The sequence below is a fragment of the Chlamydotis macqueenii genome, chromosome 15, assembly GCF_036417535.1.
Source record: "Chlamydotis macqueenii isolate bChlMac1 chromosome 15, bChlMac1.mat, whole genome shotgun sequence".
NCBI lineage: Eukaryota > Metazoa > Chordata > Aves > Otidiformes > Otididae > Chlamydotis > Chlamydotis macqueenii.
Window position 1 is genome coordinate 1,078,219 of NC_141570.1, and position 24,058 is coordinate 1,102,276.

At 55.7% G+C, this 24,058-nt stretch overlaps 1 protein-coding gene across 2 annotated transcripts in view; it reads right to left on the bottom strand.

Moving 5' to 3' along the window:
- Positions 1 to 2,538: 2,538 nt before the first annotated feature.
- The window catches only part of PRKCB (protein kinase C beta), a 112,096-nt gene continuing 90,576 nt past the window's right edge, over positions 2,539 to 24,058 (bottom strand). The window contains exons 16-17 of one of the 2 annotated variants that reach the window (XM_086760257.1): positions 19,413 to 19,553; positions 2,539 to 6,003 (exon numbers count right to left, since the gene is read on the bottom strand). In XM_086760257.1, the coding sequence (XP_086616383.1) occupies positions 5,851 to 6,003; positions 19,413 to 19,553 (294 nt within the window). In that variant the 3' untranslated portion in view covers positions 2,539 to 5,850. Of the gene's footprint in view, positions 6,004 to 9,865; positions 11,159 to 19,412; positions 19,554 to 24,058 lie in introns of those variants that run through there. The other variant, XM_086760256.1, reaches the window with a different exon arrangement.

The following is a 24,058-nucleotide window of genomic DNA, read 5'->3' on the forward strand; positions in this document are numbered from 1 at the left end:
AGATTCTTGGAGGCTGCCCTGCCCTGCCCTGCCCTGCCAGCTTGCCCCGTGCTGTCCACCGCCCCATCCATGGTCACCATCATCTACCTGCTCACCGACCTTCTGAGCTGGGCAAAGTGGTAACAAACAATGAAGTCCAGCCCACACTGCAAAGATTTTACAACTTGTGCAAAAAAACCAAAGCTGTCCTTGCCGGCAAAGATGTCCCAAACCAAGATCTGTTAGTCTTTGTCCTTCTAAATCCAGCGATGAAAGCTCTGCTGCATTTAAATTGGCAAAGTGACAGAAAGTCAGTAGTCAGAAATAATCCCTAGCTGGATTAGGTTTTTCCTTGAAGGAAGAGAGGCTCAGATACGAGGTGAGCTCAGGTCATTAGCAATGCGGTGAGACGCTGAGCTCCAGCCTCGCCTGGTCCTCATTTCCCGGCTCCCAGGGGCTGCGCGGGGATAAGGACCCCAGCGCCCTCGGCACATGTGTTCATCCCTCCCACTCCCACGAGGGGATTATTTATATCTGCGCACGCTTTGCCATCCACCGGCTCTACGAGGGCTCCAGCGGCGAGGCCGGCGTGTCCCTGCAGGCGGTGCCGCTCAGCTCGGGGAGGTTCTCCCAGGTGCGACGCCAGTGAGCAGTGCCACGCGGGCCACCTGCCCGAGCATGGGCGGTACGAGCTGGCTCTCTCAGCGCGAGCTTCCGTGGTTGCCCACCGGCTCTGCAGCTCCCCGCTGGGCTCCCGGCACTTCAGTGGGAGTAAAAATAGCAGGGGGAGAAACAAAAATCCGTTCTTTGCAGCCTCCTTACTTCAGGAAGATGCCACGGGAGTGTAGGAGTGGCCACGCGGGGGCCAGCAAGTGGCGCGTGGCCTCTCGGGAGTCCCCGGTGAACACGCTTACGGCCACTGCGAGCCAAAGCCCCTGGTACTTCGCCCACACTGCTGCCTTCTCATGTGCTGGCATCCCCTCTGTTGCATCTGCTTTTTTTTTTTTCCCTGGGCATACAAAACAAGTCCAGGAGAGGGAAGAGGACGAGACGGGACAGCAAACGTCACGCCAGTGCTGTGGGTTCCCCCAGCTGCCCCGTGCTGGCTCCCATCTCAGCAGCCACCACGGCCCCATCCGGATCCCAATCCCGGCAGCAGGGAGCCGGGGGAATCCCTTCCCCAAGGTCATTTGGAGTGCGTCTGCGTGGGACAAGGGGGAAAGGAGGATTATCAAAGGGGTTCTGTGGGGCAGTGGCACCGCAGAAGCAATAAAAGAACAAAGAGCAGTACATTAAAAGAGATTTTGTAGCCTGAGTCCAGCTGGACCATGCTGAGCCACCATGAAAGGTCTGCTGCTGCTCCGACCCACCGCAATTTAATTGATTTGATTTAAATTCTTTGAAGAAGAAGTGGATAAGGCATAATGAGGCAAACAGGATTGTAATGCAAATGAAAGGGATGAAAGACGGCTTCGGGGAGTCAGCTCTTGAAGGTCAGAGCCCAGCGCAAAGGGCTGCTGGTCACTCGCTCAGACGTTAATGAGGCTGCGTTCCTCCTGGTGCCGCTGACGGATGGAGAGACGGCTCGGGAGGTGAACGCGCGCTGCTGGCTGGCCTTTGCTCTCCTGGCTCCCAGCAGCTCATCCCAGCGCGGCGCAGGGAGGGCTCTACCCTGCGCGGAGTAGGGACTTGGGTTTCTGCTGCCCGCGTTACACTGGGTAAGCAGGCTTCTTAATCGGGTTCTTCCAGATACTCCGATGGAGATGCTAACTTCAGAATTAATTAACTTCACTATCAAAAGCTGAGTCATTTGTCACAATGGTTTTGTCATTAGCTCCCGTAATTAAGGAAAGTGTCACAAAACCAAATGTTTCACTTCCCCGAGCCAGGATAACTGAAGCTCGGAAGCATTGCCGACATGCTGGGAACCCCGGAACCCTGCGCCAGGCCATGGGAGACCTTCCTGGCCTGGTCACGCTGACCACCGGTCCTGCAGCTGGAACTGCCCGCGGCTGGGGCTGTGGGGAGCAGCGGCAGCTGCTGCTCGGGGATGGACCAGGAGCCTCCAGCCGGGAGGAGAGAGGCCGGGGGTAGGCGGGCAGCGCCGGGGCTGGCCAAGCCCTGTGGTTATCCCACCCCCACACAAACTGGGGCAGTGCCCGGTGGCCACCAGCCATGCCAGGCTGGACGAGCATCTGCAGTAGTGTTAAATAACTCATCTTAATTAGCAATTCACTGAAGACCCAACCAACCAACACCGTCCCTCCCCCTTGGCCCATGCTGTATCTCAGCCGCAGCGGCTGCTCTCCCGCCCGGGCCCTGCATCCGCGCAGGCTCCGTTTGCTGATATTCCCTGTCTGTGCAGACACCCATCTCTTCCGCAGAAAAGCCGCAACACTTCAGCGTTTGCTGCCCTAACGGGGCTTGGCCGGCCCCTCCAGGACATCCCGCAGCCAGGACCAGCTGCCGATTGCCGGGGCCTGCGGCACGGCCAGCCGGCCGCCTCTCCCTCAGCACGCCCCCGGAGTCTCACGAGCAAAGGACATCCAGCTCTCAGGGTTTCTTTAAAATTAAATATTTTATTTTTTTTTCATACATGCAGCAATAGAATAAAGAGTATATGCCCATCTAAAAGGAGGTCTTCATGAGAATCCTTTGACAACACACAGCAGGTAGTCTAGGATGTAGAAAAGTCATCAAATACTTGCAGGTGAAATCAAATTCACAAACACAAACTGTTCAACAATAAACATTTTCTTTTTTTTTTTGTTGTTTTTTTCCTCCTTGTTTTAATTGCCACTTTGAACGTGATCAGAAATAAACAGCTGGGATGACACTTCCATGCACGGAGCAAGGTGTTCGTTGCCTCTCACGCTGCTGCAGGCTGAGCGGCTCACCCGCTCCCGTGAAAGCCGAGAAGCTGCGGCACTCGTGGGATGTGTGGGTTCCACCCTCCAGCTGCAGCCCTGCCTCTCGAACAGCTCGGTCCTTGCTCTCTGCACTAGAAACCAGCCCAGTTCGTCACTTGGACTGGAGCTCCTGGGGTTAATGGTTATCAGAGTGCATCCACTGCCCAGAGCGCTGGCTCATCTGCCCGTCTGTGGGACTGCCCGACCGTGCCGACCTGCCTTTATTTATTAAATGGATTAAATGCACCCACAGCCCCTGTGGTGATGGCTCTCTTAGCAAGAGAGGGCCGCTGCGATGTCCAGCCAGGGGAGACAAGGGCACAGCAGCCGGGGAAACCACGCGAGGAGCCTGACCCCCACTTACCTGCAGCGTTCAGGTGTAACCCAGCCAGGTAGGAAGGGTCAGGACCCACCAACCCCCCCGGCACACTGGCAAGTGGTCTGGGTGTGCCCTGCAAGCCTGCTCTGTGCCCCCCGAGCACCCTTCTCCTGCCCCACCCTCACTCGCATCATTTGACAGGGCCCTACCCGTGCACCAGAGCGGCCGGGGACGGACCAGCGGGGCTCTCCTGGAGCCTCTCAGCTCTGAGCATCCTCCCGGAGCACTGCTTCACCATCTAACAGTGCAGATTAAATCATCAAATTACAGCACGCAGTGACTCAACCGCTGTCGCTCTGCCCTTCCTGGGAAGAGTTCGTACAAATCTCACCGCCTGTGCAGGGTCAGCCGTATCCCATTACGCAAAACATGTCATCTGGAAATAAACCTTGGAATAAGAGTTTGGCAAGTGGCAGAACGGACGACGTGAGAAACACTCAGGTACGAGTCCTGCAAACAGGACCCAGCCTCTGCTAAGCCCTCCCTGCAGCGTGATTCCTAACCTTGCGGACCCCGAAGATGCCACCGAAGCCGCTGAGCCCGGCCGCGTGCCGGCCCGGCTTCCCCGTGGGACCACGTTCGACGCCGCCCAGCTTGCTCGGCACCTCAGCAACGCCTGCTCCATGCAGAAGTGTCACCCCAACACAGACACAGAAGTCCCAAACAGAAAAGACGTAACTCCCCCCCCAGCAGCCCCTGCGTCCGGCCGCGGCCCCGGGCCCCTCAGTGCGGGAGACCTCACAGCGGCGTCAGAGCTGGAGATACGGAAATGAAAAACAGTCACCACTGAAGTAATACTAATTCTGCAGCAACGGGTTTGAAAGTCACAGTAACGTACATGCTCCGAACATCAACTGTGGTCTGCAGAGGATGGCGAGACGTCTCTGACACGCGTGCGGGGGTTACGAGAGCCCTCATCAGAAACCAGCCTGGGCTTCGCCTGATGCAGAGCCTCTCATAAACCCCCTCGTCAATCTGGCACAATTTGCAGTTTTTCTGGTTTTGGTTTTGTTTTCTCCAGCCCAGGTCGGTACCCGAGACCGTGGACTCGGAGCTCACGTCCCCAGCGCGCGCAGGGCGCTGCCTGCGATTCAATAACGGGGCGAGGACACCCGGCCGCTGGGACATCAGCGTTAGCTTCTAGCAGCCTCTTTTCCTCAATGAATCGTTAAAAGAAAAAAATAATTTGAAAAGGTAGTTTGATGTTTATAAAAGGTCTAAAAAACCAGAATTTCCTTTATAGGATTCCTCGTGATTCATAAAATTCCACCCCCATTTTCCCCTATGGGCATGGCGTAATGTGTATTTACATCAGAACTGGTAGCGGTTCAGAAAATATACATATGGGTTGGGTTTTTTTTTTATTTTTCCTTCGCAAACCAACCGAACTGGTGCGTAGTAAGAGAGGCCCGTGCCTCAAAGGATGCTCACCCCGCTGCGAACCCACCGGCGAGCGAGATTTGGCACCCGGCCGCCGCGCAGCCCCTGCCCGCCTGGCGCGGCTCTGCCGTGCTAACGGCTGCTGGAATGGCCCCATCTGGTTCAGAATTTGTGAAACCATGCAGAAGGCCCTGGATTACTGAATAAAACCCCCAGGAATTTTGGCTGAAATCAGGTAAATCGAGATGGCTGTAAAATTCATGGGTTTTGAGCCTTGAAGATAATAGCAGAGGGTGTAAAGTAGAAAAGTTACCTTTATAAATAGCCCTCAGTACAGCCCTTGTGTAGCAGGCGTATTTTCAGTTGGTAAATTGTAAACCAAGAATATAAATGTGTTTTGTTTTGGTAGAATATTAATATCCTTTACAGAGCTGTTACATTTCGACAGCGTCTGTGAAAAAAAACAGATGAAAGATTTATGAGAGTGCTGACAGAGTGTATCAAAACTGCAAACTGCTCCAGATGTTAAAAAAAAAAAACAACTAAATCCCACCTTTCACTTAGAAAAAGAGTTGCTCTGATTTACAAGAACTGGCAGGGAATTCGTTTGGAGTCTTAATGCCTGAGTGTAGGAAAGGCCGTACGGCGAGGCGCGGGCTCGCGGGAGGAAGACGGCTTCGGGGAGCCAGGCTGACGGTATGTACAACGCAGTCAAAAATATGTCTATAAGCGGACTGTTCCACACTGATCACACGTACCCATGTCTCGGACAAAAGGCTCCTCTAAGACAAGCTCACAGTCATCGCAAGCTTCAGCACAACGGTTTAAGATATCAACCATGCTTAGCATTCAACAGAAACGGGTTGGGAGTAGCTAGGGTCACGGGAATCTCAGCATCCCATTTCAAAAATTACAAAGACTGTAGCAATTTGGTATATTTCTGGTTAAAAACTCTATTAGTCACCACCAACTACAGTTCCTAGAAGTGTTACTGACCGTCACCCCGCACCCCAAACACCTCCAGCTAGGGAAACCAAGCTAGCGAGTGACAGGGACGTAGAGAGGCCTCCTAAAACAAGCGGCCGGCGCGTTTCGCGTGAGGGTGTGTATGTTTGCACTGCTAATCCCGGAAGACTAGTGTCGGTATGTACACGGCGACTGGAGTTTGGGACTGCGAGGAGTGGGCGGGCGGCGGCGCCGCGACTACACGTTAATGACAAACTCGGGGTTGGTGTAGGAGAATCCAGCAAACTCGTTCTGGTCCAAGTTCATGATGAAGAGTTTGTCCGTGGGCGTGAGCTCCACCGGCTGCCGGGTGAACTCTTTGTCGAAGTTGGAAGTGTCTCGCTTGTCCTTCTGTCAAACGGAAAGCACAGAGTTAGAGGGGGTAGAGGGGGGAGCGCGAGCGAGGGGTGGTGGCACCCAAGGGTGCGCGGCCAGGAGAGCTGTGCTGGCCCTGGGCTCCGCGCCCCGGATCTCCGCGCTGGTTCCTAAAGCCGCGGCCGAACACGCGCCCCGATGGGCAACGCGGCCCCTGCGCGAGAGAAGCGACCCCACGCCGCGGGCGAGGACAGAAGAGCGGCAGTTCAACGCCCTGCAAACGCAACCGGACAGTAAAGGCAGGCGAGGAGAGCACAGGGCGTCGGGGAGCGCTGACCCGCATCCTGCCCAGCATCCCTCCTCTCCTGGGCGCTGCGAGAGAGAGCGCAGAGCAGGTCCTCAGCATGCAAACCGCCACTGCAAACGGACTCGCACGGGACGGCGGGCAGGAGCCTGGAGGAAACAACACGCCTCGAAAGGGAAGTAAACGTTCAATACCATTTCAAAACCCGCACAAAATAATCAGCTGCGAGAGCTCCTTTTGCTTTCAGCTCGGTTTTTAAAAATCATGCTATGATACGGTATCAATCCATGCTGGGCTTCATTGATCCGAGGATGTGATTTACTCCAGGCTGTATAGAGAAAATATGCAGTAGTTCAAAACCTCACAGAAAGAAAATTCCATATACACAACCTCTTATCATCTTAATTTCATAAGAAGAGATTTGCAGCTACATCCAACCCCCAAAAAAGAAAAAGAAAAATGTTATTGTCTGGATTAGTGCTGGTAATGCACTACGGGGGCTGCAGAGCCCCTGGGCTGGGACGGCTCGGGCCGTTTTTAGGAGCGCGTGTCTATCAGATCGCCCAGTCAAGGCAGCTCCTGACTGCGGGAGGTTACGGTGCCGTGGCTGAACGGGGAAGCGGAGCACTGAAGACACAACAGAAGCGCCCAGGATCCCTCATCAGGAATGAAACCCCACAGAGGGACGCCCCGTGAGCAGCCGGCGGGCTGGGAACCTGCTCGGCTTCCTGGCGTTAACAAAGCAAACGGGGACAAAAGACTTCCCTGTCTCTTCTGCCATGTCTCCGTGTAGGAGCCTGAGCGCGGCGTGAGCGCAGCCCTTCGCAGCTCTCTCCCAGCGCGCCCAGCCACCCGGACAGGCGCAGGGGCTGGGATGCTGCCGGGGACCGGGTGGGTGACCCGCAGCATCGCCCCGGCGCTGGACACAGCACTGCGCTTTCCACCACTTTTTTGGATTTTACTGACAGGGGCAGCCCCCCCACACCCTGACTCCGTGTTGGAGGGGACATTCCCCTGACGTGACACTGGCAGGACTCTGTCACAAATCTGGTGCCTTGCAGAAACCTGCAAAATGGTCTTTTTTCAAACTCTGCCTTTGCACCGAGGTCCCCACAGCGGTGCTCTGCTGTGAGTGGAGATTTCCAACTCTGGCTTATTTTGTCAGCGCGTGGCAGCGGGCTGGAGGGGGACACGCGTGTGCCGCTGACGGGACCACGCTGGCTGCTCTGCGCCCACCCTGCTCCCTCCCCGCTGCTCCGCTCTGACGAAGCGGGCGGTGCGTTGTGATTTCGCCGCAGCAGCTCTCGGTGCAGCACGGCCGGCTGCCGCTGCCCAGCGATGCTGGGGCAGAGCCACTGGCACCTTCACTCCGTGAGCAGGAGCACGGCCGGAATATGGCCAAGAGCCAGGACCTCCCTGCGCTCCTCCCCGCCAGCCTGGCCAGGCCAGGACACACCACCAGCACCTCCGGAGATGAGTGCCGGCGCCGGCAGCAGCCCAGGACCTCCACTCGCTGCAGGAGGCATCCCTTGGGGGAAAGAGAGCCAAGGACAGCTGAGAGGAGACGAGGTGCAGAGAGAAACAGGGCTGGAGCTCAAGGAGCAAGGAGAGAAAGGCCAGAGAAGAGCCAGGACGTGGCCGTGCCGTCAGGCCAGCGAGGCTTTGAACGCGCAGCGGTGCTCAGGGCACCGGAGTCTCAGCCCGCCGGTGCCTGCGGGTCCCAGCCTGGCCCCGAGCAGGAGACGGGGCTCTGCCTTCGCTTTTGGACAAGTGACACGCAGGAGCTGGCGCAGTCCCAGCGCAGAGAAGGAAGAAGAGGCGGATTTGGGGGCACAGAGCAGGAATGAGGAAGAGCAAACGAGGTGAAGGAGCCGAGTTCAGGTGCAGAGCTCTGCCAGGCAAAAGGTGAAGCGGTTGAAACAAGCGTGAGCCCACCTTGATGGAAGGAGCACTCCCCTTGGGACGAGAGGGCTGGTGTGGAGCCATGGAAGAGCCGAGGCAGTGCCCTTCGCTGCGAAGACGCCATTTCGAAGCAGTTGCACCGAGGATCTCTCTTGCAGCCCCAGCACGTGCAGAAGGAAGGAGCTGAGGTGGCACCAGGCTCCCAGAAGGATGCTGAGCCGACCAACTCATTCCCAAAGGCCTCATCCACCTGAACCAATGTGTGCCAAGACAACGCCGGCCTACCGAGCCAGGAGCCTCTCCTGAGAAGGAATGCTGTGGGATGCTGCAAAGAGGAATGAAATGTCCACATCTGCCACCGGGGCAAATGGCCACGGCAGTCCCCAGCCCTTTGGAGCGGTCTCTGCTGACAGCACCGGGGCTCAGCCTGGGAGCCGCTGGGTCAGCAAAACCTCCCGCTGCTTTTTGGCTGCCACGTGCCTGGGAGGGGGCTCGGGGCAGCCCACCCCCCTGCACAGCACCCTCCGGCAGCTCCCACCCCTCCAGGGGCTGGGCAGGAGGGTGCAGCACCGGGAGGGCCCAGCCGTGAGCGCGGCAAAGCAGGGTTTGCCGATTCCTTACCTTGAATTTTGTCTGAAATCGGTGGCAATTTGGCCTCTGTCAAAGATGAGGAATAGCCTGGGAGGAGGCAGGGCACGGCTACGCGCATCTGGTAAAGAGAGAGGGGAAGGCAGGGAAATTCAAGGCTGAAAACGCCTCCAGCAAAGGACGAAGTGACTTGGGGAGGTGACGAGGAGCATGCACCGCGGGCCCCCGCACGCCCCGGCACTGTGCCTGCGGGGCACGCCTGGCCTAGCGCAGCATTTGTGCCGGGACTGCCATGGATAGGAATCCCCCCGGCCGCCGCCGAGCCCCTTCCCCGCAGCAGAGCTCTGGGGCCGCAGGGGTGCAGGAAGCCGGGGAGCAGCTGGTGCCGTCGGTGCTGCCGTTCGGTGCTTTTCAGAAGAATCCTGCAGAGCTCAGCGCCGCAGCGGTTCAGAAGCGGATTTCCAAAGGCAGAAGGGAAATTCTGCCCGCGCTCAGGAGAAGGGAGGTTAACAGGAGCCTGTAATCCCTCTTTAGCTGAAACTGCCAATTGCTCTAACAACTGCTCCTGGGAGAGCGCGGGCAGGGCGATGAGTCACCGACACGGCGCTGCCTCGCCGGCAGCCTCTGCAGTCTCCAGAAATGCGGAGCGCGTGCTGCAGTCGTCTCCGTTGAAGGCATTTAAAGTGATCCCCAAGCAGCAGAGCTCCGCTCGCCACGGGAGCGCCATCCTGATGCCCCAAAGCATCCTTCCTCAAGGGACATCGGAGAGAAATGCCTTTCCCCGTCCACGTTTGAGCAGCACGAGCGAGCAGGTCACCGGCGCGCGGCACGAGCTGGTGCAGAGGACACGCAGGCTTTTCCTCTCCGTTTGGAAGATGCTCCCAGTGCGTTGCACCTCAGCGTGATGGACCTCAGCGCCAAGGACGATGGGGCTGCGGCTCCGCTGGCGGTGCAGAACGCCGTGCTGTGTCCCGCGCAGGCCTGGGGACGCGCCGTGCCCCCGCGCTGGTGGCATCGAGCGGCCAGGACAGCTTCCAGCCCTTGGCGCTCCTGGCATCTCTGAGCCCAGGACTGCAGAAACTCACCACTGCCAAACACATGCAGTTTCTTTGACATTATTTCTCACTTTTTATTTTATATATAATCAGTATTGGAAAAAAAAATTGGCACATTACAACTTAAAGCAGATTGATACAGTGACAGCCCACGAACATCTGCATAACAGTATAAAGGGAAGCTGCGTGACTGATACTGTTTCAAGACAAATTCATCCTTCCTGAAACTTTTTCCTTGATGCCACAAAACTTAGCCCATTTAAATACCTAGTGGCATTTTTTTAAGGCAGGACTATCAGTTGAAACAAGTTTCCTTATAAGCTTCGTATCAGAATTCACAAGACTGTTCAAAGTTAAACGCATCCCGTCTGTGTTAATACCATTTTTTGACACATTTAAAGCGCAGGTAACAAACTCAATCAATTGCTTTGGCATTTGAAAAAAAAGAAAAAAGTTTTGCTATGAGAGCCGATCTTGTGTGGTAGTTACTAGGGTGACCATGGGTTCGAAAGCACCTGAAAGGCTCTTCCAAATTTCCCCTTTACAACAGGGTAGGCTTCTTTTCATTAAAAAATGCTACTTAAAAATGGCACAATCAGGAGAAATCCGTGCAAACAGCAGACCTGGCTTCCCTGAGAAGTCATCACTGCTGCTGAAGACCCAGCGCAGAGGACCACGCCGGCCCAAACCCACGTACGTACGGGCTGACGGCGGCGAGGGGTGCTGCGGTGGGCTTCAACAAACAAAAAGGGGTGTGCGTTCACACCAGGGAAAGGCTTCATTAAAAACACTTGCCACAAAGGCTGAGAAGGCTAAATATTAAATTTTCATGATTGTGTTAAAAGACTAGAAAAGGGGAAGAACAGGAACCAAAGCACGTGCTGAAAAGATTTCTCCTAATTGTCACAGCCTACACCTCACTGTTTTACCTGTTAGCCAATGAACCCTTTCCATTTTCTACAAATAAAATGTTGTAAAAGCACACCCGCAGCGCTTACTGCGCATCACCCACCCTTCAGGCCCGCCTCGCATCACGTGAAGACACTGCTGGCTTTGAAACATGGTCACTCTAGCAGTAGTACTAAAGGAAAACCATGGATGCAAGTTTTGCAACGGGAAATGTCACCACAACAGCAGCTGGGACTGGACGACAGAGATGGAGGAATGAGATCTACACCGCTACTTAGCTCTTGGCTTCACGTTTAAAAAACTCAGAGTTAACAAAGGAAAATCCTTCGAATTCTGACTGGTCAATGTTCCTGATGACTTCCTGGTCAGCAGGTGTTAAGACGGGTGGATGGCGAGTGAAAAACCGGTCGAAGTTTTCAGCATTGCGGCCACACTATGAGAGGGGAAGAAAAGAACGTACGGTGGGTGGAGAAAGCAGCGCGCGGGCCGCGGCTGCGGCCACCCGCCCGCCTCACCGCGCCCCGCCACTTGTCCCGGCGCAGCAATGGCAGAAAGAAGCAGGTGCACAAACACGTATGAGGTCTGTTAGTCGCAAGGCGATGATGTCGCATGGCACAGCCAGAAACGGCAGAACCCTCTGGCCACGCCAGGGCAAGTAATTGCGGGAGAGGAATGAGATGGCAGCGCAGTAACTTGGTGTCGTTCCCTGCCTCCACGCAGCACCGTACCTTCTCTCTGGCCATGCCACGCACACAGCAGCAGCTTCCTCTGAGAGACCCCTGCAGCTTCCTGCTCGGCATCCCTCCTTCCCCGGCCGCGGGAAGCTCTCGGCACGCCCACACTGCTCAGAGGCTTCTCCCTGCTCCTGCCCAGGCAGCGGGCTGCCCACCCTCTGCAGAGCTCCCGTGAACCGCTGCTGCCCAAACACTTAACGCAGGCCCTCCTGCCTGGGAATCTCCAGGGCGGCTCTGTCCCTTCCTGAGGTGCCCGGCAGACCCCGATGGTCCAGGCTGGTGCACAGGGTGGCACTTGGCCAAGGCAGCCGGGAGCTGGGGCACCGGGGTGCTCCTGGCAACCAGCTTTCAGCCACGCGACAGCCGGGCTCTCTGCACAGCATCCCCGCAGCTCTCCGCAGCAACTGGGCAAGGCTGGCTGTCCCTAAAACTCTGCCCACAGTGACGTTTTTCTCTCTTGCCCCCAAAGACAGCGAATGACAACCCTCCTTCAGGCGGGGCAGGAGCCCAAGAACACCGGCGAGCTCTCTGCAGCCAAAGCCCAACAAGAGGAGAACCCAAAAGCTCTGGAGTCTGCGTGACCACTGCCCTGGCTGGGATGGCGCTGTGGGCCCTGCGCAACTGCTGCTCTCCTGGCCCTTTTTTCTCCCAAGAGATGCAGAAGCCAGCACCTCGCGGTCCCTCCGTTCTCTCCTTCCACCTCCCCACGGAGAACACACGCTTCAAGCGCTGGGACAATTTTTCCTGGCATTTAACTTCCATTTGGTAAGGAAACAGATTTACATTTTTAATAAACGTCAGGCTAAATATAATAAAATATTAAAGGCAAATACACGGAAGCATCAACATTCCCCAGTTCCTTCCTCTGCCGCAGGGGTTTCAGGGGAGACAGTGCGAACAACCGCCAGCCTCCAATGGCACATTCCCTTGGCAGCTCTTCTACATTCTTACAGCATCAAGAGAGACACTTATTATTCCCAAGTCTCTGAAAAAAAGTTCAACGGGTAATGTTTTGAGTCTATTTAACTCCAGCTACAGCCGTGCTGAACACCAGCCCTCCAGGAACAACTTTTTGGAAATCCCTGGTTTCAAGCACAGAGACCCAAATGAAAAACGACCTCTCCAAAGACAGGGTAAGGGTCCCCGCACCAGAAACCACGGAGCCCAGGACAAACTAACCACAGAAGCCCCGTGAGGAGGTGTGGAGTGAAGACCCAAGCGCAGCGAGCGCGCGGGCAGCCGCAGGGCCCGTCAGCTGCTCTCTCTAAACAGCCCAAGCTCTCGTACCTCGCCAGCGGCGGCTGCACGGACCCCATCCCAAGGCAACTCTCCGCATCTTTCCGAGTGCCTTATTCCCGAGAGCGGTGGGCGGGTGCAAACTAACAGGGATGTGCCCATCTCCTGCGCAGGTGGAGGCTCTCCATCTCACAAAGTGGCCAAACGGGGACCTTCTGGTGCTGGGGGACAGGGGCTGGGGCCGTGCAAGCCCCCCCGCAGGCCCCCAAGGGAAGCACTGCCTAGACCGGGGACGGCACGGCCAGGGCTCTCAGAGATCCATCCCCGTCTTGGGAGCAGCAGCGAGGGTCACAGCTGTCCAGAATCAAACAGTGAGGTTACCTGCCGACGAGCGATTCCCACCATAAGGAATGGCAACAGGAGCTGTCACAGCTCCAGTTTTTTTTTGGGGAAGAGCTGATTGCTGCTGCAGACCATGCAATCAAGCACAGCTTTAGAGTCTTGCAAAATGACAAGTCGGCATCAACCAAATGCCTTCCTGAAAGCCATCACATTAACATCAAAATAGAAAATAAATCCCCAGAATTGACGTTGCCAGTTCCAGCAAGCCTGGAAGCTGAAGTCATGAAATAAAGAGACAGGGGCTCTTCAAGGCCACCTTGTCACTCGATTTCCCCCTCAGCACTGAGATAAAACAAACCACGAGCAAGATTACTGGGAAGGTCTGCAGTGCTTCAGGTCACCAGGGCAGCGACACGGAGCGTAGCAGGGATTACCCGCTAACCAGCCGCTCACCTGCAGATCCTAGCACCTCCCAGTACACAGTGAAAGCCTTCCAGTGGTTGGGAGATACAGCTGTCACTGCCCGTTAGCTGCACCAGACCCCGGTGCAGACAGGCGAGGCAGCTCTTGTGAGACGACAGCACTAGCTGCCTTCTTGCTGTAAAGAAATGTGCTGCCTTAAAAAAAATATTAAAAAAAAAAAAAAAATCAAACAAGCAACTCCATCATAAAGATTTAAAAACTAATCCTGACGAAAAGCTTCCAGTTATTGGCACAGAAAGCACAAACATATTTTTAATATGTATACTGGGAAGCAGTAATTCTCACCGTAACGCGCTCAGACAAGAGTCTGTGGATGGAACATTTCGGAAATTGCCCCCATCCGTAGCATCTCACGCCCAGTTTTGTGAGGTTTGCAGACTTTCTGCTCAGATGCACAAGAACTTGGCCTGGCCAGCAAACCAACGAGCATGTACTCCTCATACTCCTATTTGGGAGCGTTCACACGGATAAAACAAATACTTTAAGGCTGGAAACTGCCTGAGGGTTTACAGCAGCAGACCCAAGCCCAAAGCCCGGTCTAAAGGCTATGACTGGCACTTGTCCTGCACGCCGCATCCCGAGCTGGCACGACACCACGGCAGCCACCAGCTCTTGGGAACACCGTGGGTTTTATGCCAGCGGCCAAGGCCCCACGCTTCCAGAGCTCCAGAGGGAGGGTCTGGCCCAGGCGCGCGGTGAGGGAGGGCAAGAGGGATCCACGCCACTCCGGGCTGCGAACGGCCGCCAGCCACGGGAGCACTGTCTTTAGAGCTTCCCAAATCAAGTTCTTCGTTAAAGGATGTGAGACAGGCTGTATGAATTTTTACATTTAACTAAAGCTACGTTGTGAAAAGCATGCCTCATTTTAGTACCACGTTAATGTACAGCATCACTGCATCCTGCACGGAGAAAGGGGGAGGGTGGGAATTTCTTACATAAATCCCCAATGTGTCCTGTCTAATATTTATAGCCAGCACAGAATGACTTTTTTTCTAGCTGCCGAAATAAAACTGTCAGCTTAGAAAATGGCCTTTTCATTTTATCAATTTTTAGCTTGATTTCAAATAGAGACAAAAGGCACAATTAAATATTTCCCACTGATCCCCGCGATGCAATCAAAGACCACAGAAAGCCGAGGACGGCTGTTCCCTGCCACGACGCCCTCGCTCCCAGCGCCGAGGAGAAGCGGTGGGCTGGACACACCCTTGATTCCCCAATTTTTTGGCCCACACCAGTGGTACAGCCCCTCATAGGCATTTCCTGGGCAAGTCTGACCTTCCTGGCGCTGCTCTGGGTTAGAAACACGGCTCCTTCCCACCGAGGGAGGATCGGGGCTCCCGGACACATCTGGAAGCAGATGAGCCGTGTTTGGGGGAATCTGGGTCACAGCCTGAACCCAGGGCCACGCCCAGGGCCCCTTTGCACTGGTCAGGGGGAACAACGGTGCTTTTTCTTTGTTTGTGTCTGGTTAACAACCCCACGCCCCAGCTTGGGATGCTCCCACACCTTCATCCCTGCTCCAGGCAAAGGCTGGGAGCACTCACACAAGGGTTTTCCGATGCGGGATGTTGGCAGGACCCTGGTTTTCATCTCTCTCTGATGAGCAAAGCCAAGTTGCTTCCCAATATCCTGAAAATATTGGCTGAATAATCAGAGGGAATCTCAGAGAAAGTCTTTATGGGACCCTGAGGAAACCCCGATTACGAGAGATGTTGAACCTCAAGGCACCCGGCCGCCTCCCCACAGCACGCTCCCCTCCCGCCCACTGTTGGCCCCTCAGCCCTTAAATCTCATCTAATTAGGAAATTACTTACGCAAACATCCAGACTCCCCTCCTAAAGACTGAAACTAAGGCTACAAAAACGCACATGCAGGAGAACAGGAGCTTTTACATACCCAGGTCTACAAATGGCTCGTAAATATTAATTAATTCAAAGCAGTCAGAGGAAAATTAATTTACGCAATTAAAAATTATTAGATTAAAAGGAATTTTTTTTTAAACCACTGTCCTGTTGTGAGTAATCCTGTGCTGTGCCGTGTGATTTCAACGCTTTCAAAATGAGGAGACTTCTGAAATCACTAGGCTTTATGTAAAGTAAAGGAGTAATTAGATACCAAAACCAATAATTATCTCAACGAGAGACAGAGAAAGCAGGCAAGTGTAAATACACCTCCCAGGGTAAACGCAGACCCACGGAAGGAATTGTTATGCACGAGCCAAACTGCGGAGCAGCCAAGCACAGCCCCACGTCAGCGCCGCCGCGTTTCTGCGCGCCGGAGACAGGCCAGACCCTGATCTGTCTCGTTACCGTCTCCGTGATAAAGGTTAATCAGGCACACAGCGGGAACAACGCATGAGCTCCTGGGAATTTATTCCCAGCTCTGGGCACGTAACAGCCGAGCCAGGAGGGGCTGACGGCTCCGTTTTCCTGTTGGTGGGAAGCGATGCCGGTTTCTGGGGAGCGACGTGAAGCCCTCCCAGCACGGGGACGCTGGGAAGGCACGGCCGGCCCTCGCTTGGACCCACGCTGCTACAAAATCACAGACATGGGGCAAAACCACCGTGGGTGCTACAGAAGAGACAACCAGCAAAGATGCTTCTGCATCTTCGGGGCACGGCGGGGAGCGCCCCGGCGGGGAGGGGTGCGGAGGCGGCTCTGGAACGGGACCTTCCCCAGCGCCTCCGCGCCACCTCCTGCACCCCCATACGTGGGAGGAGGCTTTGTGCTGCTTAAGCAATGAGCAAACGTAATTAATGCTACCTTCTGACGAGCAGAATTGGCTGACATGATGCTGAAGCCAATTTGGACTGAGCTCTGCCCAGCCCTGACTTGTCCTCACGGGCTGAAGCGCCGCGGCACTGCGCCGTGCTGGAGCACGGGAAGGCTGTGGGCACACGGGGGCAGATGCTGAGCCCACGTCTGTGTGTTATTCCATCTTTTGAAACTTCGGCTTGCACGCAACCTCTGAAACCTTATCTTTGTAAAAGCTAATTTAAAAAAAAAAAGAAAAAAAAAAAGGAAAAAAAGAAGAAAAAAGGAGAAAGAAAATATAAATATGAAAACAGAAAAAAAGAAAAAGAAAATGGAAAAGAAAATAAAAAAGAAGACTTAAGCCAAGGTAAGGAGCCAGGGTAGCACAAATTGCTCGCTCCAGCACCGCTCAAGCCCTGCACGCGCGGCTGAAGGCCAGAAGCCGTAAGTGACGTCTCTCCTCGGGACCCACCCAAGCACATCGTGAAGGTGCCCAAACCCGGGTTCCCGTTTCTGTGCTGCCCCCATCTGCGCTCACAGCTGGCGTGAACGGAGCCGCATTTCAGCGCAGAGGCACTGCTGCCGAAATACTGGCTATCAGCAGGTGCCTGAGTTGTCTTAATCCTACCTAAACCCTAAATCTGCTGCGTCCACCTTCCCATTCATCTTCCACCCTAGCAAACGGTGAGTTCCACCCGGCACCATAAAACCAGTCAGAAAGTGCTTTTGACAGAATTCAGTTGTTTCGAACTGTAAACCGCCAAACCACAAACGACGCAATGGCACAACTCTGGGATCCGCTCAGGGAGAAGGGGCAGGCGCGGAGCAGGGACGCAGCGACAGCTTCGTTAGCAAATGAATGCAGAGGTGGGGAACACTGGGAGTTATGGATTTTGGGGGAAACGGGCTCCTGCAGAGCAGGACCAAGCCCCTGAAGCCCTGGTGCCTGCCCAGCACTCCTGACGGGCTCCGGCTGCGGAGCAGTGCTCTCCCCGCAGCGGGAGCTCGCGGACCACCCGCCCGGCCTCTCAGCATCTCAGCATCCTTTGCACAAAGGTCAGATCCCACCCTAAGCTGGTAAATCACGGCCCCAAGTACCTCTGCACTGTTATAGCTGGATATCAAAGCCAATGCCTTCCAGCAACGGTTTCCCTACACGGTCTAACGGCTGGAGGAGTCCATTCCTTCCGAGGGAGGGGAAAGCAGCAGCTCAGACCTCTGCGCCAGCATCACTGGCTCTTACCAGCGACCCAGGTCTCCACGTTTCTGGGACAGGCAAGGAGAGCGGGACATTGTCCTCCTGGCTGACGCAGAGGGTAGCCCAAGGCCGCGCTGCACGGAAGCGGCTCTCAGCCGGGGAAGGGGACGGCTCTGAGGACAGAACCCCACACAGCTTCCTGCAAAGGCACGACTGCGTGGGGGTCAGGTTCGGAAAAATGCCTATCTGAAATTAAAGTACGCGGGCAGGCATCGCTGGCAGAGCCAGGGCACAGAGCAGGTCCCCGGTTGGCAGCCGCTCCCCCATCCACACTGCGTGCCGGGGGCCGACAAGGGCGTGGGGGCTCCCGCGGGGCCCAGCTCACGGCGCGTTATTCACATTTGACTGGCCAAGCAAGGAGCTGTGCAAGGGAAAAGGCTGCAGGAGCAGAAAGGCGTTTAGAGGGAGGAGAGCTGAAGGAGCCGAGCATCCTGCACCAGACAGACTCCCACTCCTCGTTCCCCCTGAAAGCAGAGTATTGTGAAGCACGGAAGGGCTCCCTTGGAAAGAACAGGTTTACTGCAAAGCAGAGGAAAAGCAGACGCGTCCAAGGCTGCTGAGGGCAGCGGGGCAGGGAGGGCTCAGCTAAATGACGGAGCATCTCCGGACTCCGAGTCGTGACCCACGGTGACAATTCAGAGAGCATGCAACGTCCCCACCTCGGTCACTGGGCACAAATATCAGTTGTATCAGCCATGTAAATCAGATTTAACTTCGGATTCACAGTTTTCTGTAAAACATCTGTGCCAACCAGGGCACAGCAGCTAACAGGCACGCAGGAGGTGGAAACGTAGGAGGTAAGCCCAGGCCTTGAGGACCCGGACCACTGCAGGGAGACTCGGACATTGCTGTGACCCCGCCAGTCCCAACAGTAAAGAGAAAAATGGAGAAACCCCGGGGGACACGTCCCCATCCCTGCGTCCAGGTGGTCACTGCTGCCTGTGCATCCTCTCTCGGGAAGGGCAGAGAGCCCACGGGAATCGGAGCTGGGGCACAGGGGGATGCCCAGGCCCCACAGCGCGCAGGCTCGTGCCCTCGCGCCGCTTCCCCAGGAGCCCCGCAGGCGACGGCACCCGCGCTGCGGCTCAGGCTGCGCCCCGGCACAGGCACTGCACGCACAGACGTCACCGCAGAGGCGGCTGCACCAGGGATTAGTCAGGTAGTCTCGTCTTTTTTGACAGATAGCTTTCAGACTACTCATGCCGCACCGCGGTTTGGCGGCTGGCAGCTTATCTCCCCCTACAGCCACGTGCTCCAGGAGCCCGCGCTGCCAGCACACGCGGCATCTCTCTCCCTAGCAGGACCCATCCCAACGCAAGGCAGCGGCGAGCGAGAGCAGCCAGGTTCTCCTCTCCACCCGCAGGAGCACCCGCACGCCAACCAGGCTCCAGCCTTCCATTGCGTCACCTTGGGGAGGAACTGCGGAGTGAAACACGGCTCCATCGCCAATTCAGACAGACTACGGCGCTGAGCTAGGTGTTGAAATAAAGTTTAGATTAAAAAAAAAAAAAAAAAGACGAAGAGAGACTTGTTCAGCTTAAGAAGAAAGGAGGAAAAAAAGCAAGAGAAAGACTGACCCTAGGATAACAAACAGACAGTACTGCAACGCAGTTAAATCCGTGACCTAAACGCTGGCGTTTCTACCCCTGCAAGTCAGAGCGAGACACGGCGTCCGAGAGTTATCCGTCCACAGCAGTGGCCTGACACATGCCAAACCTGAGGAGACACGATCTTCTAGGCAGAGAAATGGTACCCGCAGGCTGCGGGCAGGACGAGCAGTGCCCGCACGCGTGCCTCTGTGCGCGCACCCACGAGCGCGAGTGGGAGAGGCTGCAGGAGAGAGCCGGTGCATGGAGAGAAACACGCTGAACGCACACTTACAGCCTTTGGCTTGAAGGGAGGCTGGATCTCCTTGCGCTCCAGCTTATCCCAGTCGATGTAGCGGAAGAACGCGTGCTCCTTGATGTCCCGCTCCCCTTCCGGGCCGCATCCGAGTCGCTTGGCAGGGTGCTTGGTCATCAGCTTGGGGAGAGGAAGAGAAGCAACAGTCACTTACAGGGTGGCCAACTGCTTCCCAAAATGCCCACCTTGAGAAGTCCCCAGGGTGCTGCGACACCCGGCCGGGCAGCCTGCACCACGCGGCCGCTGCCCCGGGACGCCCCGCGTCAGCGCCGAGACCCTGGGAGGGGCTCCCATCTCCTCTCCGGGCATTTGGAGCTCAAAGGAGAGGACAGAGGGAAAGCAGGAGCAGCTCCAGGAAGAGGGAAGGCTGGCAATGGCTTATGACGGCAGACTGAGCAGATCGCAGGTACATGAGCGCTGGGTGTGATGAGCACAGCCCCTTTCCCTCTGGGAATGAAACTGGTTCACCGGGAAATAACGTCAGGGTGCTGGCAGAGCCCCCGCACCGCTGCAGTCCCTCCAGCCTGCCACAACGGGGGAGCAGGACGCGCGCAAAGCTGCTTAGAGTTCCTTTGCTTCCCTTTCCCCTTCCCAGCATCTGGGTAATTGTAGGGGCCGCTGCCCATTTAAGATGAACAATCTGCCCTCAAAAACTTCCATTCGCCCTACGAGCAGAGCCCCGACGACTCTGGAGCCACAGCAGCACAGACAAGAGGCGTATTTCTAATGAAAGAGTCAATCTGGAGGAAAAAAAAAAGCACAAACAGCCCATTAATGTTGTTTATTATCTAAACTTCTCTTCACTGGCTCAATACGAAAAGTGAAATGGGCCACGGGAATTAAGGGCAGCTGTACAAACGTAATATCCCGGGTGCGTTGTTAGAGCTGAGGCCGGAGAGCAGATGGAGATGCCAGAGATTTGTAAGACATTGATAAGCATGGAGAATATGAGCCCTACACCTGCAACAGAGGGACTGCTTTATTAAAGCAGGGCAGTAAAACCGACCGCAGGCTGCGCAGGGGTTGCGCTGGGGCTGCAGCGGGTCTGACTGCGCCGATGAGCCCCCGCCGCGTCCCGTGTCCAGGCGGAGCTCCCGTCCCCACGGGGTCCGTGTTGGGCACCAGCCAGCCCTGCCGTCCACGGCTGCACAGAACAACGGCTCAGGGAAGCCGACCTTCAAAGGTAATGCTAGCGCAGGGAGCTGAAAGCAAGGAACAGCCTCCAAAAAAAATTTCCCCGACAGCAACGTGATCGCCTGAAAGGTGCTAATAAACTGATTCGGCTGTCACATCCAATAGCTTAGTTTGCATTCAGCAAGCATGAAAAGAAATCTGTGGGCCTTTGCTGCTAAGTGCTGATGCTGAACGTGCTGACCCACCTCTGGCTTCTACTGCCAGAGACATCTGGGGCGAGGAGGGACACAGCTCCGTGCCTGCAGGATCCACGCCTCTGGCAACGCGGGAGCTCACAGCTCCCACCTCGCTCTTCCAGCCGGAGCCCAGGCTCGGCCCCGCTGCTTTGCGCTGGAAGCTGTTTCACAGGCACCTGCCCGCCGAATCGACGTGTCGTGGTGAACCCCCAGCCCCCTCAGCGTAACACAAGCGCACACCAAATTCAGAGCAGCTCAGCCGAGTGATGAATCAGAAAAGATGTTCCACCTCACGTCCCTGCCTGTAAAGCTGAACGCAGCTGCACTACAGTGCAATTATTCTGTATTTCCAATACTTACATCCAGAAATTAAATTTTCTTGTTTTCCTAGTGTGCTTTTATGCATGTGAGCATGAAGGCACTGTCTGTTATTGATACATAGGTCCTCATAACCACTCAGATTGATTCTCCTGGCCCACATAGGATAACCACTTAGCTTTGTTTGTGCTGAGCAGGAACAAGTTGATTTAATCCCCACACTAACCCAGTGAAAACCCTTCAGGCTTCTGCAGATACGGAGTGATGCTGTACACCGGACCATCTGTAATGGTACGTCTGATGCCTCAGCTCAGCTACAGGAAAGTCCAAGCCTGGACGCAACCGCTGTGCTAAACCGCAGCTTCATTTCTTGACCTGAAGGCAAGCGGGTGCCGTGTGTTCATGGGTGTCATTTAACAGCGGCGCATTCTGCACCGAGGCAAAGCGGATCTGAACAATCTTTGTCCCTGTTTGACAACATCCCAGCCCCATCCCCACCGCAGCCCGGTGCTCCAGCCGGAGCGAGCCGCATCAAACCCCCTGGCACCCAGGAGCGTTCACTGCGCCCGGCCCCAAAATGCTGTCACCTTCCAGCCGCCTTCTTCACACCCGTGGCCACTGAGACACGGGCACATCTGCATCGCCGCGAGGGCCACCGCACCGTGGAAACACCACTGCGAACACCCGCACGCCGCAACGCGGGAAACGTGCCGCTCTGTGCCTGCTGGCAGGCAGGGATTAACGGAGCCTAGACCGGCAGCAGGCTGTTCACCTGCACAAGGCGGCTGGGCTCAGGCGCAGACCCCTCCATACGGGACGGAAAACGGCTGACGGCTTCTCCCAGCGCCCGCGCACACGCTCTGCGCGTCTGCAACGGGAGCCCGGCTCCCGATAACCGAACAGCGGCTCCGGCACCAGCCTGCGGAAAAACCCAAGGTGACAGCAGAGGAGGGAACCGCTCCGTTTGATCTGCTAATTGAGGCTGAGTGTTGAGTCAAGGAGCTGTGTTCTGGTGAACTCTCCATTTTGCTTCCCAGCCAACGATCTCTGATTAACGCTTGTTTCTTGGCTCAGCCGATACAAGGCTTTCAGGATCAAATGCTTTTCATCTCCAAGCTGTGCAGCAGTAAGTGATGACTGGCACCGGCACGCCGGAGTGAAGCTGCGTGGGAGCAACAAAATTGTTTTGGAGAGCATGGCAGTGAAATACCAAACCCTTTGCGTTGAGGAGCAGAGGCTTCTCCAGCGGCGTGTTCCCTGGACTGGCGCGTGGCTGGGTTTGTGCCCTCCTGGAAGACAGACCACGTCCCACACACACAGCACGGCCCTGCCGCCCCTGCGGGTCACTGAGACGTAATTCATGGTATTCCAGGGGAAAATGTAAATACTTGGTTTCCTGCTTACTGACAGTCCTTAAATACCAGATATATTTTTAATTAAACTTTCTGGTGTAGCAGTTTGGTGGCAAATAATGTCAGTGTTTGTGCACTTCCCTGGAACAACAGTTGTACAAAGGGAATCACCACTTGGCTGCAAAAACTTAACAAGAATTTGTAAAGGACCAAGCCCTCCACGCACAGCTCCATGTCCTCGCACGCAGCCTCACGCCTCCAAGAGTGAGAAAAACCCTTACACCCAGCTACACCCAGCAGATGCTTCAGCCGCGGTCTCTTCCCGTCTGCTCACAGCACTCACGCTCTGACGGATGCCATGGCAAACAGAGCCGACAGCGAGATTCCAGCTTCCATGCCCTCGCCGGCGCCGTTCCCTCAGGCACCGTGGGGATAACGATGTTCAGCACGGCAAAGCACCTTCCGTCCCTCCTGCCCGGCCAGGGACACCGTGGACTTTCCCCTTACATCCCAACCAGCAACAGCAAGAGGAACGAGAGGGTGAGAGATTCCCCCTCCCATCACCGGTGTGGTTTCTGAATTAAGGACTTGATTTTACAGCGTTCTGCCGAAGGTGAGTGCCAGGTGGCCGGACAGCATCCCCTCCCTGCGCCCCGGCCGGGAACGCCTGCAGCGGCTCTTCCCCACTGGACAAGCGAACGTTCCTGTAACACCAGCTCTGAATGCTGGCAACGCTGGGAAGAGGCTTTGAAATGCCGCAGCGGGAGCGTTCAGCTCAAGATGTGTCACTGGTAGATAGAAACACTATTTTGAGATACAGAACATTCTGATATTTTAAATATTAACTATTAAAAGCAAACATTTTAAAATTCCTACACAAACACGTATTTATAGCCCTGCTTGACACTGGCTGGCTGAGACGAGGCGCAGTCCCAGCCACAACCACATCCACACCGACCCCGGCGCACGGCCAGCCTTTGTTCACCAGCACCCCAACTAACCCAGACTGCATCCAAGCCTTGCCCAGTCCTCAGAGCGCCCAGGGCGCTGGGCCAGGCAGGTTAAGAGAGATGCTCATGAAAATACTGCCCGGACCCGGCGGAGACGCGCACTAGCACTGAACTTGGGTGCTCCCAGAAGGCGACTCACCGAGCCGAACGGAAACTCCCACAGCGTGAAGGCTTTGTGTCTGATCTTAGGAAAACTCATTTTCTCTGAGTGTCATTTTTCTTTTCAGGCAAAGATGTGTAAAGCTCCCCTGTTGTCACTTAACAGGGGGGACGGGGGGAGGTTTCTGGGCAGACGCCCCCAACTCCCACACCCCATCCAACACTCCAGTTCTCTCCTGACCTTCACCACACAAAGACAGGCCAGCTCTCACCCCACCAGTGTTTCTGCTCAGCGTAGCCTAGCAGCACGGAAAGGACCTAGGTGTTATTTTCCCTCTGCTTCGGTACATGCCCAACGCGGCACGAGCCGCGGTTCCGGGAGCAGAGGGCACGGGCACCAGCACACAACCGACTCTGGTCAGGCTCCCCTCGCGCTGGGAGCCCGCAGCCCCGACCAGGGCGAGGGGGACTCGGCC